At 38.2% G+C, this 15,959-nt stretch overlaps 1 protein-coding gene across 1 annotated transcript in view; it reads right to left on the bottom strand.

Moving 5' to 3' along the window:
* Positions 1 to 4,497: 4,497 nt before the first annotated feature.
* Positions 4,498 to 15,959, bottom strand: part of snta1 (syntrophin, alpha 1) — a 29,710-nt gene continuing 18,248 nt past the window's right edge. Inside the window, exons 3-8 of the mRNA XM_085407472.1 lie at positions 8,555 to 8,750; positions 8,088 to 8,277; positions 7,851 to 7,981; positions 7,264 to 7,460; positions 5,829 to 6,016; positions 4,498 to 5,440 (exon numbers count right to left, since the gene is read on the bottom strand). Of these exons, the coding sequence (XP_085263598.1) occupies positions 5,348 to 5,440; positions 5,829 to 6,016; positions 7,264 to 7,460; positions 7,851 to 7,981; positions 8,088 to 8,277; positions 8,555 to 8,750 (995 nt within the window). The 3' untranslated portion in view covers positions 4,498 to 5,347. The remainder of the gene's footprint in view (positions 5,441 to 5,828; positions 6,017 to 7,263; positions 7,461 to 7,850; positions 7,982 to 8,087; positions 8,278 to 8,554; positions 8,751 to 15,959) is intronic.

Here is a 15,959-nt window from a genome sequence, read left to right as displayed (position 1 = left end):
TCATCCAGATCAGGTTTGCAGAGTCTCTCTCTCTTTCTTTCTTCTCATACATAAACTCTGTGACCTTTTATGTGAGATAACTGTAAGCACAATGCCAGTAAAGTTTACTATACATTCTATTCTATACTGTTCCTGACACATTTGCATAATACAAATGTAAGGACATAAGCACATTTTTTTTGTTTGATGTAAAGTACTGTAAAGACGGGATGCACTGAGTAAAAAGCATACTCTTTTTGTCTGAATTAACTCACATTCAAACTCACATTTACACATATGCAATTACTGTACACTGGAACAGCTATTTTGGGTCCTCAGTCCTGAAACGACAATGACAAAAGGATATTATTAAATATATCCCTGAGCTTGAGGCTGGGCACAGACCCAGATTGTCCATTTGGCATCATTATTAAACTTTATTGCCCAACTAGTGATCTTTATAAAAATGAGCCTTTATAAAAAAAAAAAAAATTGCAATCACTGCTAAATGTAATATTTAGACCACTGGTGCAGCTACTTGGACTGAATAAGTCAATCATCAGTATAATCTCTCTTACTATCACTGCTGTCATCGGTGTCATTCTGAAAATTATGAATGATTGAATTATCACACAGTTCATCTACAACTTTTCATCAAGGTGTTGGATAAAGATCAAAAGATAAGTGTGATATGAATGAAAATAATCACAAGTTAAGTACAATAGGTACACTGTAGGAATGTAAATGACTGAATGACTAAATGTGGCTTGTAGTCTACAGCATTTTGAGTTTGCAATAAGAATATAGAAAGTACCATCTAAATATAAGCCCGTAACATGAACGTGGAACACATTAGAAAACATCAACCCTGACAGCTGATTGGGAATGACACACAGGAAGGATGAGGATGCAATCACAGGTGAAAATAATAAACAACAGGTGAAAGCAATCAGGGACACAGGGTAGGAAGATAAGAAGTGAAAACAAACTGCTTCAATCACCAAAAGAAATCTAAAAAAACACACAAGATTTGAGGGACAAGGGAACATATAGGGACCAGTGCATGAACACAGAAATGAGGCACAACAAGGATGGAACAGAAGTTCCACCAAAATAAAAAAGACTAAAAATACTTAATTTAAAAAAAGAAAACTAAACTAAAAACTGTACAAAATAAACAAAGAAAGACTCAAATACACGAATGAAGAATCCATATCGTCAACAGAAGATGGAAACCAAAAACCAAACCAGGGAGATGACACATAATGCCTTTGAATAAAAAAAAATCCAGTGTAATAGCATCTTATTCAGCGTTGCATAATGTGTACTTTACCAGATATTTCAACATATTACAACCTATCCAACCTATCCAAAATAAAAAAGTTAAATATATTTTAAATAAATAACACTTTATTTGAAATTGTAGCACAAAAAACTTGTCCTAAACGTTCCAACTCTTTAGTAGAAGATGGCGATCAAATCAATTTTTGTGTTTTATTTACCATGCAACATTTTTTTTTTTAATAATCACAGTTATAATAATTTTTATTTCATTTATTTTCCAAAGTCATGATCTGCCTCTTCTTTCTGTCTTTGGGGTTAGTGTACACATTCATACAAGCACCCTGATGCCAAAGCAGATAGGAAGCTAATTTAGAGATTTCTTCTTGTATGTCATTTCTGCCTTTCCAGACTTCATCGGGGAAAAAAAAGGTATGACATGAGTGTGTTTATCTAGTACAACATGTTCTTTTAGCTTCTCGTGCTACTCAAATTGTAATTCCCAACAATTTTTCTCATTTCTAAGCGTCCTTACATTTGTATTGATCAAAATATATTCACAGAACTCGATCCTCCTCTTCAGCAGCATCTGAGAGCCTGACTGACAATTTTAACAGCAGCAACCATAATGGAAGAGGTGAACAGAGCTCTCTGCCGTTGCCATGGTAACGTCTAAACAAGAGGGGTGAGCACTGAAAGGGGAGGAGGGGGGAAGATATGATCAAATGTGAACACTCTATTGTGATTTAATATACAACTCCCAGTTTGTTATTACTAGAGTCTGCCATTTCTATGTGCTGTTCCGAAACACTCAGATTCAAAGCTGTGTTTAAAAGGCCATATGCACACACACACACACACACACACACACGCACGCACACATTAACAGACTGACAGTTTGTCTACTAAAAACAGCATCTGGGCCTCACTGATAACGCTCCTTAATGACAGTAAAAATACAGGAGAGTGGACTGTTTGCTTGCTCTTCTTATAATGGCTAGCAGCAGGCCTAACTGTCTCCATCACACACCCTGCTGACTTAAGTATCTCATCATCATCATCTTTGCTCTTCCCATTCTACAGATCTGTCTGGACTTAATAAAACTGTCAGACCACCAACTGGGACTGTTAAATAAAGACAGCACAAGGCTAGATCCGCTGTCTGAATCTGCTCGGTGGAACGGCTCGTTAAAGACCATGAGATATAAAACACGCAGCTGAATATATCAAGTGATTTGGGGCTGACTAAAAGGAGTCTGGCTTAAGAGGGATTTAGAGAGATGATGTGGGTCACAATGTAGACACATTAACCTCACATGGTTGTTTTGGCCATCAACTAACTTATTTACACATCCAGCCAAGCCATTAAGAGTCAAGCTGCTGGATACTTGATGGACATGAGGCCAGTATTTACAGTACTTTAGCTCAGTTTCCTCTGCGTTGTCCTCTTCTCCAAAAAGCATATAAAGCCACATTTTATATGCTTTTTGATTTGCTTTACTTGCCAAGCTTCTGTCAATAGTCCTGTCTACAAATTTGAATACAATAAAAAAAACAAAAAAACAAAAATAGTGGTATTACCTAAAACAAATGTTCTCCTGGAAAGGCTGAAAAGAGTTAAGAATTTGTCGTAAGCTGAAAAATGAAATTCACATTAAAGTATCCTTAACTGCACTTGCTTGAACGTCTGCTTGAGGCTTGCTCAACATGCCGGATAGAGCCCATACTTCAATTTTAAAGAGACATGCTAATTACATGTCTTTACACGTTAATGAAACATGTTTACACTCCAAAAAATATTATTATCATATTAGGTTCCACCATCAGATTCACCGCTTGTTGTGCCATCTTGGGGGTTTTTTTGCAACCAAGAAATTGCTCATCTCAAAGTCTATGGGTTAAACTTACCTATGGTAATATACATCTTTAGTGGGCAGGGCCACTTTGACACTTGCAAAAAAAGATAGCCACCACAGATGGTGGCTGTTTGCTAGGATTAGCTTCTGCTAATTTTGAATCAGTGGTGTGCTATTTGGTCCCCGGCCAGTATAAAGAAACGTGTGCTCTAATTGATGAATCTATGTATTTATTAATGTATGGATAATTAGTACAGCTTTAACCAAGTTTACATAATAAATGTAGATAATATTTCTTTTGTTTTTAGAGAATTATAATAGTAGTAATAGTATAATAATCAAGCACAAGCAAGGTAAACAATAAAAGTTAAAGTTTATTACATGTTTATATACAAACAACCCTGCAAGGCACACATTTGTTTAAATAAGAATATACAATACATTTTATTCTTGAAAGCAAACAATTTTAGTTGTGTACATATATATATATGTATATATATATATATGTTAATAGAAGTCTGTTTAGTGTTCAAAGAAGAAAGAAGGCCCCAAATTGCAGATGTCCAGTCAGCACAGATAACAACACAAAAGTGACCAACATAACAGTTCCATATACTTTCTTAGGTTCTTAAACAAAAAAATACAAAAACATTGAAAAGACCGTGGTAAAACTTTCCAAGCCTGCACTTGCCCTCTGTATTAAGAATATAGTACTTAACAAAGACATTAACTCATAAAGTAAGAGTTAAACTCCATATCCATAGAGAAGTATAGTTAAGCTGGCTGTATGTCATCTATAAATGATAATGAAAACCTTTGTCAGTGCTGTGAAACACAAGATATTTTTTTTATTAGATTGTTTATGTTACTGACAAAAAAGACTGATTAAGGCCATTGATACTTAAGACACACTGCTTAGCAAATTTATTACACGACCTGTCATAAAAACAAGAAAACACAAATATCTGTCAAAAATGTGTTTAAAAATGATATTGCTAATTATTAGTCAAGAAACAAACCAAATACCTAAATCTGTGCTGGCACACTGACCCTCTCTCAGAAATTAGAAGTTTATCAAGCATAACGTTCAACCACTAAGATTTTTGTTTTTCTGTTGAGAAATCCAAGTAAATAACTGTGATTTGGCATGTTAATCAAAAATAATAATGCGCTTTTGCACTTTTTCAACTTTTTTATGAATAGTAACTTTGAAAATTCATGAATAACACATATGATATTGTAGCATTATAAATATTTTGATTAGAGAACTTATTGGTGGATTAACCATTACGGAAGCATAAAACACGATTTTGGTAAATATCAAAACTGTTAATTCAGGGAAGCTGTGGCATAAACCTTACATCAGGTGATGGTCTAATAAAATTGTTAAGCACTGCAGGTTTGTATTTGGTATGAATATTTTGTGGTTTAAACACAAAAAAATAGCATTTTTAAATATATGGTTTTACTTTTTGTAGAAAAAGGTGAAATGAAAGTTGTATTTCAGCTAGACTGAAAAATCTATTTTACTTTTCTTTTGGAGGTCGTCTTAAAACGCATGAAAAATTTCAGGGTATTGGCAAGAATCCACATGAACAGCATATCATAATAGCTCCATTCTGTACATTGTTCAGTACAGACTATTGATTATGTAGCGATCAGCCGTGACATCCTGTCACTCCATTCGAGCTGCCTTTATGAAAATGTTTGTCCAACATCAATCAGGACTTTTGTGAAATAACTTTTGTTATTCACAACAAAATGATTTTGTTCACAGCACATAAAGCAAAGATTGAAAGATGAAAAGATTCTCAAGACAAAGGCCCATCTTGACTTATGAAATAAAGATAAACAATGTGATGACAAAAAACTAATGTCTGGGGCTTTAAGCTTAGAAACATTAAGATACAGGCAGTCGTACTCGTACAGTTTGTCATCACAAAGTGTCATGACATACTGTGACAGATTTGACAGATGCAAGCTCCCTTAAGTGGCTACTGACTTGCACCAACGTTTTACCTTACAAATACAAGTTCAACAAACAACCATCGTTGCATTGCTGCAGTTCATTCCATAGAAGGATCAGGAGATGCCTGACCAAAGATGATTTTTAGAGGCTTAGGAAGGCTTGTCAGCATTATTCCCAAGCCTCCCATCGTCTGGAGTTTCAGAGTTCCCAGGCTGTACCATAAATTTTATTGAATATTCCTATTGTGACGTTCCGGCCTTTATCATGCCAAGAGACCAAGTCGCTTGACCTTAGCAGACAGGAAAGAGTGGATTATGAAGACTAAGGTCTTAGGGCAACAATGCAGGTCCAGTTGCTGTAAGAAGATACAGATATGTAAAAAAGAAACATGATTAAATGAAGGAAATCCATATCATTTTGCTTTTTTTAAACATTTCTATAAATGCATAACAAGCAGGTCAACCCATCTGAATCGGAATTATCTGAATAACTTACAGAGTGAAATATGATTTGTAACTGTCTGAGAGGGAGCATGTAATGTTTTTTTTCTTAAATGTCAAAGAGATGGCTAACACACAAGCTTAGGTAGAAATCAAATTTAGTCAAGTTCACCATCTGTCTAACAAGTGAGCACTCAGCACTCAGAGTAATGGTGCTAATGATTTTACTGATGCATTATTGCCCTGAAATGTCACATATTTCACTTCAAGTCAAAATTGAACAGAAAACAGGGGAAAACTTACTATCTCAGCCTCGGGACCTCCAAAATCAAGGAACATCATCCGAACGCCGTCGTCTGAGGACATTCTGAGGCGCTCAAAAGGCTGCTGGAGGAGAACATTCTTCCTGACACCCATTTCTTCGGTGAACAGTGTGAAACCGTCATCGATGTGAACTCCCAGCATGCACTCTTTCCCATTCCAACTGCAGACTGCCAAAGCAGAAAAAGCAGTGCTTATGTGGCGTAAAGGTCAAGTAATGATTTATTTGTGATTTCATTAGTAGTATCATTCAGTATTGATACAGGGCTACAGAATGCACTTTATTAAATGTGACACTGAAAAGACAGAGATGCAGTTTAAATAGTTTTTGCTGTAAGAAAACAAAATTGTTCCAAATTTTAGTTTAGTAAAAGAAAGTTAGAATTAGTTTCACATATTGGAATTAAAAGAACCATTTTTAGTTTATACTGGAAAGTTTTTGCATCATTTTATTCCACCAGCAGAGGGCAATGTGAAACCTTTACTACACAGCAAGGTTTTACACCGCATGGCACTTGTCTCAGAAAGTAGGACTACTCTGAGCAGTAAATCCAGCTGTAAAGCTGTAGGGGGTTTTACTCAGTCTAGATGTAAGCAAAGAGCTAAGACTTTATATACTACAATACATACGACAAAATGCTTTGTCTTCCCTCAAGCTCCTTATAAAAATCCATTGCAAGAAAGTTTGGTTTCTAAAAACCCAAATCTTTTATTAAAATGAAACCAGAAGAATTGTGCAAAGATTAGGGACGTTCTACAAAGGGGTACAGCGTGCAGATCACTGTGTAAAGAACAATAAATCGCACTAATCCTGCTTTGTGAGACGAGCCTCTGTTTTAAACTGGAATGTTTGTGTGTGTCTGTTGAACAGAACCAAGTCTTAAGCCCAAGCAGGAATTGTTTGGTTGAAATAGATTTGAGGTATATTTATAGACATGATTCAAATGTCTGAATCAGTCCCTGAAAAAAAGTCATGTTGTACTCCTAGTTGGATAGTATTTTGACTTTCAGAAGGCTCCATTTTTATTCCTCTTCAGCTTCCACCTCTAACAAAACCTTGTTTATTTCTGAAAATCGGTTCGGATACGGAAATGTTACCTGCCATTACAGGTAAATTCTTCTTAAAATATTGTTTAGTTCAGGTTAACAATGATTACAAACCAGTGTTTCTGATAGTAATGGGGGGGGGGGGGGGGGGGGGGGGGACCCAAAACCAAAAAACTCTTACCCTAACTTACAGCATACAGACGCTGCTAACTGAATTACATAATTCATGTGTACTCTAGTATAGAACTGACATCACCATTTGGTATTTAACATGTAGTGGGCTTTTCTCTTAATACATCTGAATTTCAGATTTATTCGTAAAAGAACTGTAAATGAACCAAAAACTGAAGAATCTTTTCTATCTCTGTACCCGTGGTGACCTCCTTGGTAAGCTCAGCAGCATTGTGGCAACCCTCCACCAGCAGATGAGTCCAGGTCGACAGCTCCTTAGCAGAATCCACCCTAAAAACATGTGTCTCCACGCCTTGCTTTGTGCCTGAACGTAGGCCAAATGACAGCTCAGAATCCAAGACTGGAGAGCTTTTTCCTGGACCAGAGTGGACCAGTCTGAGAAAGGAGGGTGTGGGGTAGGTGAAAGAGTGGGGAAAAAAAGTGTATGAGAAAGATGATAATGAAGACTTATAGAAAATAATGTGGCCATAAGAGCAAATGATGTTGCAGACAAACTGCTACAGGGCTACAGAGGAGAGAAAAAACAGAGGAAAAACCCATGACTCATAGGTTCTGTTTCCACATGAATATGATGTTATTTGGCAAAACGTCCAACAGTCCAGCTATGGAAAGAGTGAGCATGTGTTCTCTGGGCTAAATCAAGCCAGAGGAAGGCCTGAGCCGAACAGCTTCTGAGACTCCATCGTTATGTGAATGCGTTGATATAAGAAAGAGAGCGAAAGCACAAGTGTCATGTTATGTAGCGTGTGCTGTAAGGGTGGAAACCTGGTGGTGATGAGCGGGTGGCTCTTTGTCGGATTGTTGAGGCTCTCTTTGCTTTCAGGACACGAGGGATACAAGAGCAGGTCCTTGTCAGTCAGCACAGCCAGTACGGGTTTCTCTGGACCCTGAGATACCTGCGCACGTTGAAATTTCTATCAAAACTTCAGAAATATTTTAAACTTTCTATTAGGCTGCAGATCAGTTTAACCATTGCTCCCCCCCCCCCCCCCCCCCCAATACCTGCTCTGTAATCCAGCCCAGATGTTTGACTTCCATGCCAGGCTGCATGCTCCTCATCTCCTCCTTCACTCGTGGTAAAAGGCTGGCAGCACCAGCCTGGATGGCATTGTACCAGGATTGGGCCATGGCAGGGTCTTTTGCCCTCAGGAACACAGAGTTCTTTTTGTTGGATGAAATCACCTCAAAATACCTGGCAAATGAGATGACAGAAAAAGAGAATGATGCCAGAAGAAAAACATAAAAGAGGTGGGAAAAAGCTGTTAGAGGAATTAAAAAGACATGGCAAAGTGACTAAAGCTTAAGGGTGAGGAGGAAGTTTCAGATTTTAACAAAGAGAATGTGAAAAAGACACACGAAGAAGTCCCTTTTACAAAGCCATATCATTTTCATGTGTCAGATATTTTTTATCCAAATGCATAAACTGTATGAAATATTACATAAATCGCTGAAGCTTTAACATGTAATACCTGTTTTCTGTGTCTGGAGGGCACTGTTTTCGTGACACCTGGCACATCTTCAGCGGGATGCTCCGGGGCTCCTTCACCTCAGCAGGGGAGAGCTCAGTGCCCCTTTGAGGTGTGGAAGGGGGAGAATCCCACGGGAGACCTGCTCCAGGGGACCCAGAGCTTTTAAAGAAGGCAGACATCTCCTTGATGTACTTCACTGAAGCAGAGTGGGAGGGTGTGGGAGATAAGAGAAAAGGCAGAAGAAGTAAAAGAGGACAGAGAAGAGAAAGAGAGAAAAAATGTAAAAATGAAGCCTCCAGGTTTGGAGATGAGTTGAAAGCTGTAACACTTAAGAACTGCTTCAAAGTGGTGCAGAAATCAACGCACAGTACAAAGAGCTCTATGTCACAAAAGTTCTCCCATACAGAGCCTATGATGTTTATGTTGCATTTCTGTTGTAGGTAGTTGATTCTGGCATGTCTTTAGCAGCCACTGGTGCCATAGAGAAGATGTAATCTGACACTCATATCTCACTCGTGTGTCACATGTCATTCTGGTGCTCCAGCACAAGGATTATCAGTAGTGACCGTTACGGCGTCTCTGTTTGTGCTACTAACAGTGGCATTCTTAGTGCCAATATCAGTTTACCTGTTATTTCCTCAAAAGCTTGTTAAGCCCTGGAAAAACCTAGGTGCACTTGAAAAAGTAATGTATTTATAAGCTTGCCAAGGTCCAAAATGTGGGACTATTTAGAAAAACGCAACAGAAAATAAAGATGAAAAACAGAAAACAAAATATACATTCCATCCATCTCAGGGTCATGAAGGACCAGAGCCTATTGAAGGTGAGATATACTCTGGACAGGTCGTCATCACAGGGCCGACACATATACACAGAAAACCATTTACAAGTAACCTCACATTCACACCTGCAGCCAGCTTTTTAGCAACAGATGTCTTTGGATTCTACCCAGAGAGCTGTCCACTGCTCTACCCTCTCTAACAACAATAATAACAACAGTAAAAATAATTTGAAAGTTCAGTAAATGGAAGAGTCTATAAGTGCACCATGACACACTGGTGTGAATATACATGTGTGTCTTTGTGTGTCTAAGTGTGTGTTTTCAAGATGACTATCTTTTTGTGGTTTGAAGGACCACATGGAGGTGAAACATCATGAAACATGATGACATCACCGAACTATCAGTGTGACCGAGGATTCAACAGCAGTATCCAACAGCTTACTTTGATGAATATGGCTTTTGATATATATAGATCAGTAACCCCGACCCATTAACAGTTAGGACTGGCTAAACTGATTGTGAAGCACTCTGTTACTGGTCATATGGTTGAGTTTCCAAACCACAATGTTTGAGGAAAGAGTAAAGCACAGCAAGAAATACAATGGTAAACTACTGATCAAAGTCTAGCTAAGAAACCCTGTCAACTGATGGATGTAAAGGCACAGGAAATCCTTGTAAATAACAAAGATATTCTCAGGGATCAAGAAAAACAGAGACATGAGTTAGACGGAGAAGCTTATGCAGCGCATAAAACTTGAAAATCTATTAAAGGTTTATTGATGCAACATTGTTTGAAAGAGAGACGTCTCCCCGGGCCAGGAGCGCTCCAAGGTTGACTACAGATGTGTCAACCTGTACTACTTCTACTGAAGTCTGGACTCTTGGGGACAGGGGAAGAAAACAGGTAGGCTTTCACAGTGTTGAAAGCTGATTAGCATTCATCTGACCATATGTGCTGGGAATGCAGTTCTGTTCATTGCACTGGAAGGCCAGTTTTCTTCTTCCGACAAGCCATCACAATTCTGACACCATATGTTGTGGAGTTCTTTCTTGCAAATGCCTAAGAAGTTAGAAAAACACGGCCCGAGGTGCTTCGTCATAAGGACTTCCAGTTCTGTATGGTGCATGACTGACACAATAGTGTCAGGACTTTCACATTAATACAACAGGAGGTTAAGAAGTGCAAAAACACACATCCATCCATCTATCCACCCATGTTCAGAAGTGTGCTAAAAACATATTTATGAGATCTTTATGCTGTCCCGTAAGTTAAAGACAGATTTGTCTCCTAATAGCCAATGTCAGTGTCAGAGGTACATCTGAGGGGGAAGTTCCCAGTTTAAATTTGAAGAAAGAAGCTGTGGCTCATGGTCAGCATCTTAAACCCAAGGCTATGGGGGTGCCCATAATTTTTGGTGGATATAATTAAGTGTTATGAAATTGTTACTGTATCTTATTCTGTACACATATCTTTTTAAACGCAGTTTTACCACTCACACACCCAAGCTCAGATACCTAAACACACCACCACAGATGGAGTCCTCTGCTGCAGTCCAAAAGGCTGTGTATGGCTTTAACAGCAGTAGCCACTGCTGGAGTAAAAATAGCCCAGAGGACGTGGCAAAGCAGTAGGTTTAAGGCAAAGCTTTGGTTTCAAATGGGAAGTGTGAAGTGCTCTGTACAAGAGGCATGTAGCCAGAGGGCAAGCAGAAGAGTCATAGCACAGGACAGCAGGAACGAGAGAGGAGGCTTTTACTTTTCCCAAAATAGAGATCCTGCCAGATACACACAGCCTTCCACTTATTTAGCTTCCAAGCATCAACTCTCTAACAGTGCACGTTTTATTTGCCAATTTAGGGAATGTTTACAAATTTTCACTCTTATGGAAAATTGCTACATTGCTACAACTGTGTGCTTTTAAAGTAACTGCAAGTATCCAAACGTGAGTAGTGTGCAGAATATTGTCAAACTGTCACATAGTACGAAGCAAGAAAACTGCATGAGCAACATTTATGTAAAACATGACTAAGGTTCTTTTTCAGATGTGCTGCTATGAGCATTTAGGGATTACAGTGCATGTGTGAAGAAGTCTTAAGATGCTCCAGCAAAGGGCATGACCTAAATTCTGAATAATTCTCGGAATAATTTTCTCTGCACCTCTTTGTTTGCAAACTAATTTTCCATACTTTTCAAAAGTAGTGTGGATCAATAGTAATGTTTTGGATCTAAAACCTGTCTGCGATGTTTCCCTTTTCTCTCTCTACAGAGATGAAGTCAATTCCTTTGAAATTTTGTTAAAGATTTGCTGCAAAAATCTTAAAAGATTAAGATTGAGGAGTACAAATTTTCTCTCAGCAGTCTGCATGGAGAGTTTCCTTGAATACACATTTGTGACTCAGACACAAAATTTACACAAAAACGTTTTCACACACTTGCACCTGGGTACACATGTAGTAGCGAGTTTTTTTAATACTTAATAGTGCCATTCTTTGTAAACCTCAGAGATAGTTGTGTAAGAAAATCTCAGTAGTTCAACCGGCTACTTCAGCAAATGCATTTTATGGAACTCACACAACATTTTTTGGTTTACGGGTTGGTTACAACCAGTGTTTTTTCACTTCCTATTTTACCTTAAAATCTCTCATAGCTATTCCTGTCTGTTTTTAGCATCGCCTGTGTTTTATTATCCCATCATTTCTCCTATCTTAGCTCTCCAGACTTCATCCAAACACCTACTGCTCTGAAGTCAGCAAAGTATGCTGACTTCAGAGATTAATAAATGTAAAAATTGCCTATACTTAGTATTTTTCAGCAGAATTTTATATTGCCTTGCAATGTAACATAATTACTGAATCTTCGAGCCTCATAAGTGTGTAGCTTTTAAGAAGGGTTTCAAACTTATTACAAAAACAAAGAACCACCAAGTGACAAAAATATTCCATATACAGAGCGGGTAGTAATTTCCTCCCAAACTCATGTAAACTGGTTAAAAGAGTGTTTGCCTGCTTCAGCAGACCATTTGAACTGATGTGAAATGTGAGCTGTCAATAAGCGACCACAACAACAGAAAACATTTCCATGCTAAGAAAGCTGCTAAAGTTTTTCAACCCTGATTTTATATACTTACTGGCTTTTTTAATTCAAATTTGGCAATGTGGTTGATAGCGCCCATTTCTATCGTGTGACAAACTCAGAGCACATATCTAATACTGCTTTACATGGACTACATGGTCTGTGGATGTCAGTATAGTGCAGCCAAATGACACTTCAGTGACATCTGTCTAATAAGAAGGCCTCAGTTACACAAAAAGCACAATTTCAATAACAACAGATTCTTCAAAAACACTTTAAGAGAATATAAGGAGAGCGAACATAGTCGTGGCTAGAGGTGCTAATATCTAGCACATAAACATATTTCTATTCTCAGTGGGCATTACTCTTTATTATGTAAGGGTGAGATTATGTCTCTGGTGCTGCACAAACTGCACAGCAGAATAGGTTGGGAGAAAGCAGCAACTATAGAGATGTTTACTTCTGTAAAGAGGCTTTTATAATCTCCCCAAATAACAATCTCGATGTGATAGCTTTTAAATATAGTGCCGTATTAAAAAGAGAGGTGAGACGATAAGAAAGATGGAGAACTGAAAGGGGTGTAAAATGGAACGAACAACATAGAAAAGAGAAAGGCAGCAGGAAAAATGAAGATTGGGAGCAAGAAAAGAGAATATGAACGAGCGAGACAGGCAATACAGGGAGAGTGAATATACAGCTTAGCTCAGCCAGAAATGTTGCCATGAATACCAGTGGCGGCTCATTCAATACAGGGCTAAAATTAGCTGAGATGGCACTGTTATTACTTTAGCTTATCTGGCAGCCAGTGAAACTACTTTTGTAGTGTGTGCGTGTCTGTGTGAGAGAGAGTTATGTGTGGGAGTAAGTGTGCGCATGTGAGGAGGTTCTTTGCTTCTTCTGCAGGATCTGCCACTAAGCTTTTCATGGTAAACTCGTCACTTTTACATTGAACCTAACAACTCCTAGCCAGACACTTTCAGTCAGCTGAGTTCCAGCACAGTTTGCTTAACCGTAACTTGGACATTACAAACTGCCAAATAACACTTTAACTTGTTCGAACTCTAAACAGCCAGACCTCATTATTATGCTGATTACCTAATATACACAGAAACCATCACATATATCATTATCCCATCACTGCTAATGCTTGTCTGAAGCCATCCATACCCAGGAGGAGCATATCAGGAGGCCAGCAGCTTAAGAAGTTAGGCATGAGCTGACATGTTTTCAGACTTGGCACTTATAAACTGAAACTGGACCAAACAATACACTAAAGCTAAATACCAGCCCTTCGTCCGCTTGCCACTGGTTACTGTGGGAGCAGCTGGAATGTGACTGGGGAGTTGCTGACCTCAGAAGCATGTTGTTGCCTCTGTAAACTATGTCAAGCAAAGAATGTCCCAATGTTACACCTCAGGGGAACAATGTTATGGGTGAAAACAACGTCATAAATTACTGTATAAAAAAGTGAAACATGTTCAGTACATAGAGGTCAATTGAGGCAAAACAAAAAAAAGAAGAAGAAAAAAACAGGTTTGCAATAATCAATTATACAAAAATGTGGAGTTCATGTTTCGCAAAATGTAAGATGTGGACTATTCAAGAGACGATGAAAGTGGACATCAAACAAATGAAAGATTTAGCAAAAACTCAAGACTGCAAAAAGGAAAATGTTACAGATACATTATGAGCTCATTTCGGTCCATTTCATGTTCTGTCACTATGTAATGGTTTCATTCTGTGTTCAAACATCACCTTTTCATGTGTGAAGTTTGCTTTTATTTCCCAATGGAAAAGAAAACACGTTTGTTTTTTTTCAGCACTTCTCTTAAACTTGTAAACAGCAAGATTCTGGGCTGGACTAATGCTAAACAGTCACCACTGCTCAATCGATAAAGGGCAATGCTGCAGAGACAGAACAACTGATTGATTGACCACTATTGATAATCAGGCTGAATGGCTTGTGACTAAATTTCATCATAGAACACAGGTATGGTTAAAAGTCAGATATGTTATGTTATATATATATATACATATATTTCTTTCAAACTTTCAGTAGACGTATTGAAGTTTGGTTGACATTTTACACACAAACATTGTTCTGTGCTTGTAAATAAAGGCTTAATCTAACAAATACGTCAATGGTGATGTTCATGCTTGGTATGTGAAACTTTGTTTTTTAATAGGTTTATAGGTTTGTTTTGTTGTTTTTGAATTTAACCACAACACAGAACTGAATAAGTGAAAGAAGATGGATGGATGGATGTATGGATGGTCTACAGGGACAGGGAAGCTAAAAAAGACAGGAGCTAAAATGTCTAGTTTCACAAGGGAATGCTTTAAGACAACTGCAAATTATGCAATTGCAGAAGTGATTGTGCTGGAAGTGAGCACAATAGGAACTCCTTTAAAATAAATACTCGTTACTAATCAAAATCAGTCTAAAAAAAGTTAATGATCAGGATTAGGCTTCGATTTACCAAAACCACAAGTGGGGTTTGTGAACATTTTGAGGCGTATGGTACACATACAAGGAAGAGGAAAAACACTCTCGTCAGAGCCTTTTCTTATTGATCCCTAATTTTGTGGGCTGTTAAATGCCAGCTTTACTGTATGTGTCCCTATTCTATCACTGATTAATGTGCATCTCCTTCTGGTCAATTACCTGGGTCTATATGATTTAGATAGGTCTGTCATTCCTATAGCCCATTTCATTAAAATCATGGATACATGCCAACTTTGGGAGGTGTTAGGTATGACATAAGTGAGAGAGAGAGAGAGAGAGAGAGAGAGAGAGAGAGAGAGAGAGAGAGAAAGCAGAACACAGTGAAACTTTTAAATGAACTCACATGCTGCCAAAGAGATTTGATTACTTTGCATAGTGTGTCAGGAGAGTTAATTATCCTAATTCAACAAAGTGAAAGTGGAGGAAACTTGAACTGGATCTGGCAGAACACAAGAACAGAGTAGAAGGGATGCTTGGTGGCAAATGTTCACTTTTCTTTTGCTTATGATTGCTGCCTAAAAGGCAAAAGACTCATCGATTTATAAAGTATACACAAACTATTTTTCCACCTCAAATGTGCAATTTTAGCTTCCAACAATTACAAAAACACATTTATTGAGAATAATATAAGTAAATATCGCCCACTCCATCCCCAGCATGGCTAAGGGGCACAATGCTGTGAGACAGTTCAGTGGAATTTAAACCTGTAGTGAAGTAAGAGACTGACACAAAGAGTGGGCCACCAATTTAACAGGGGCCTAGAATCGGGGCAGAGGGTTCAGAGAGGGCTTGTTAAGTAAACTTGATGACACTGAGGGAGAAAGGGCCTGTTGGAGATTTGTGATTTAATAAAGCTATGTTATTTAACTGGTTAATCCATTCCCTTGCTGAGTGTAAGCACAATGTCCTTACGGGCCAGCAGCTCTGAAGGAAAAAGGACCCAAGCTTTGTGTCCACAGCGTTAGAGGTTTCATGGCAGGGTTACTCACAGAGATTCAGAACAATCCACATAACACCACACATTACCACAGAACTACACTACTACT

Source organism: Rhamphochromis longiceps, linkage group LG5, assembly GCF_057381845.1.
Source record: "Rhamphochromis longiceps isolate RC_006_pf linkage group LG5, R_longiceps_female_GT1.1, whole genome shotgun sequence".
In the NCBI taxonomy this organism is placed as follows: domain Eukaryota; kingdom Metazoa; phylum Chordata; class Actinopteri; order Cichliformes; family Cichlidae; genus Rhamphochromis; species Rhamphochromis longiceps.
This window is presented reverse-complemented; position numbering and strand designations above follow the sequence as displayed.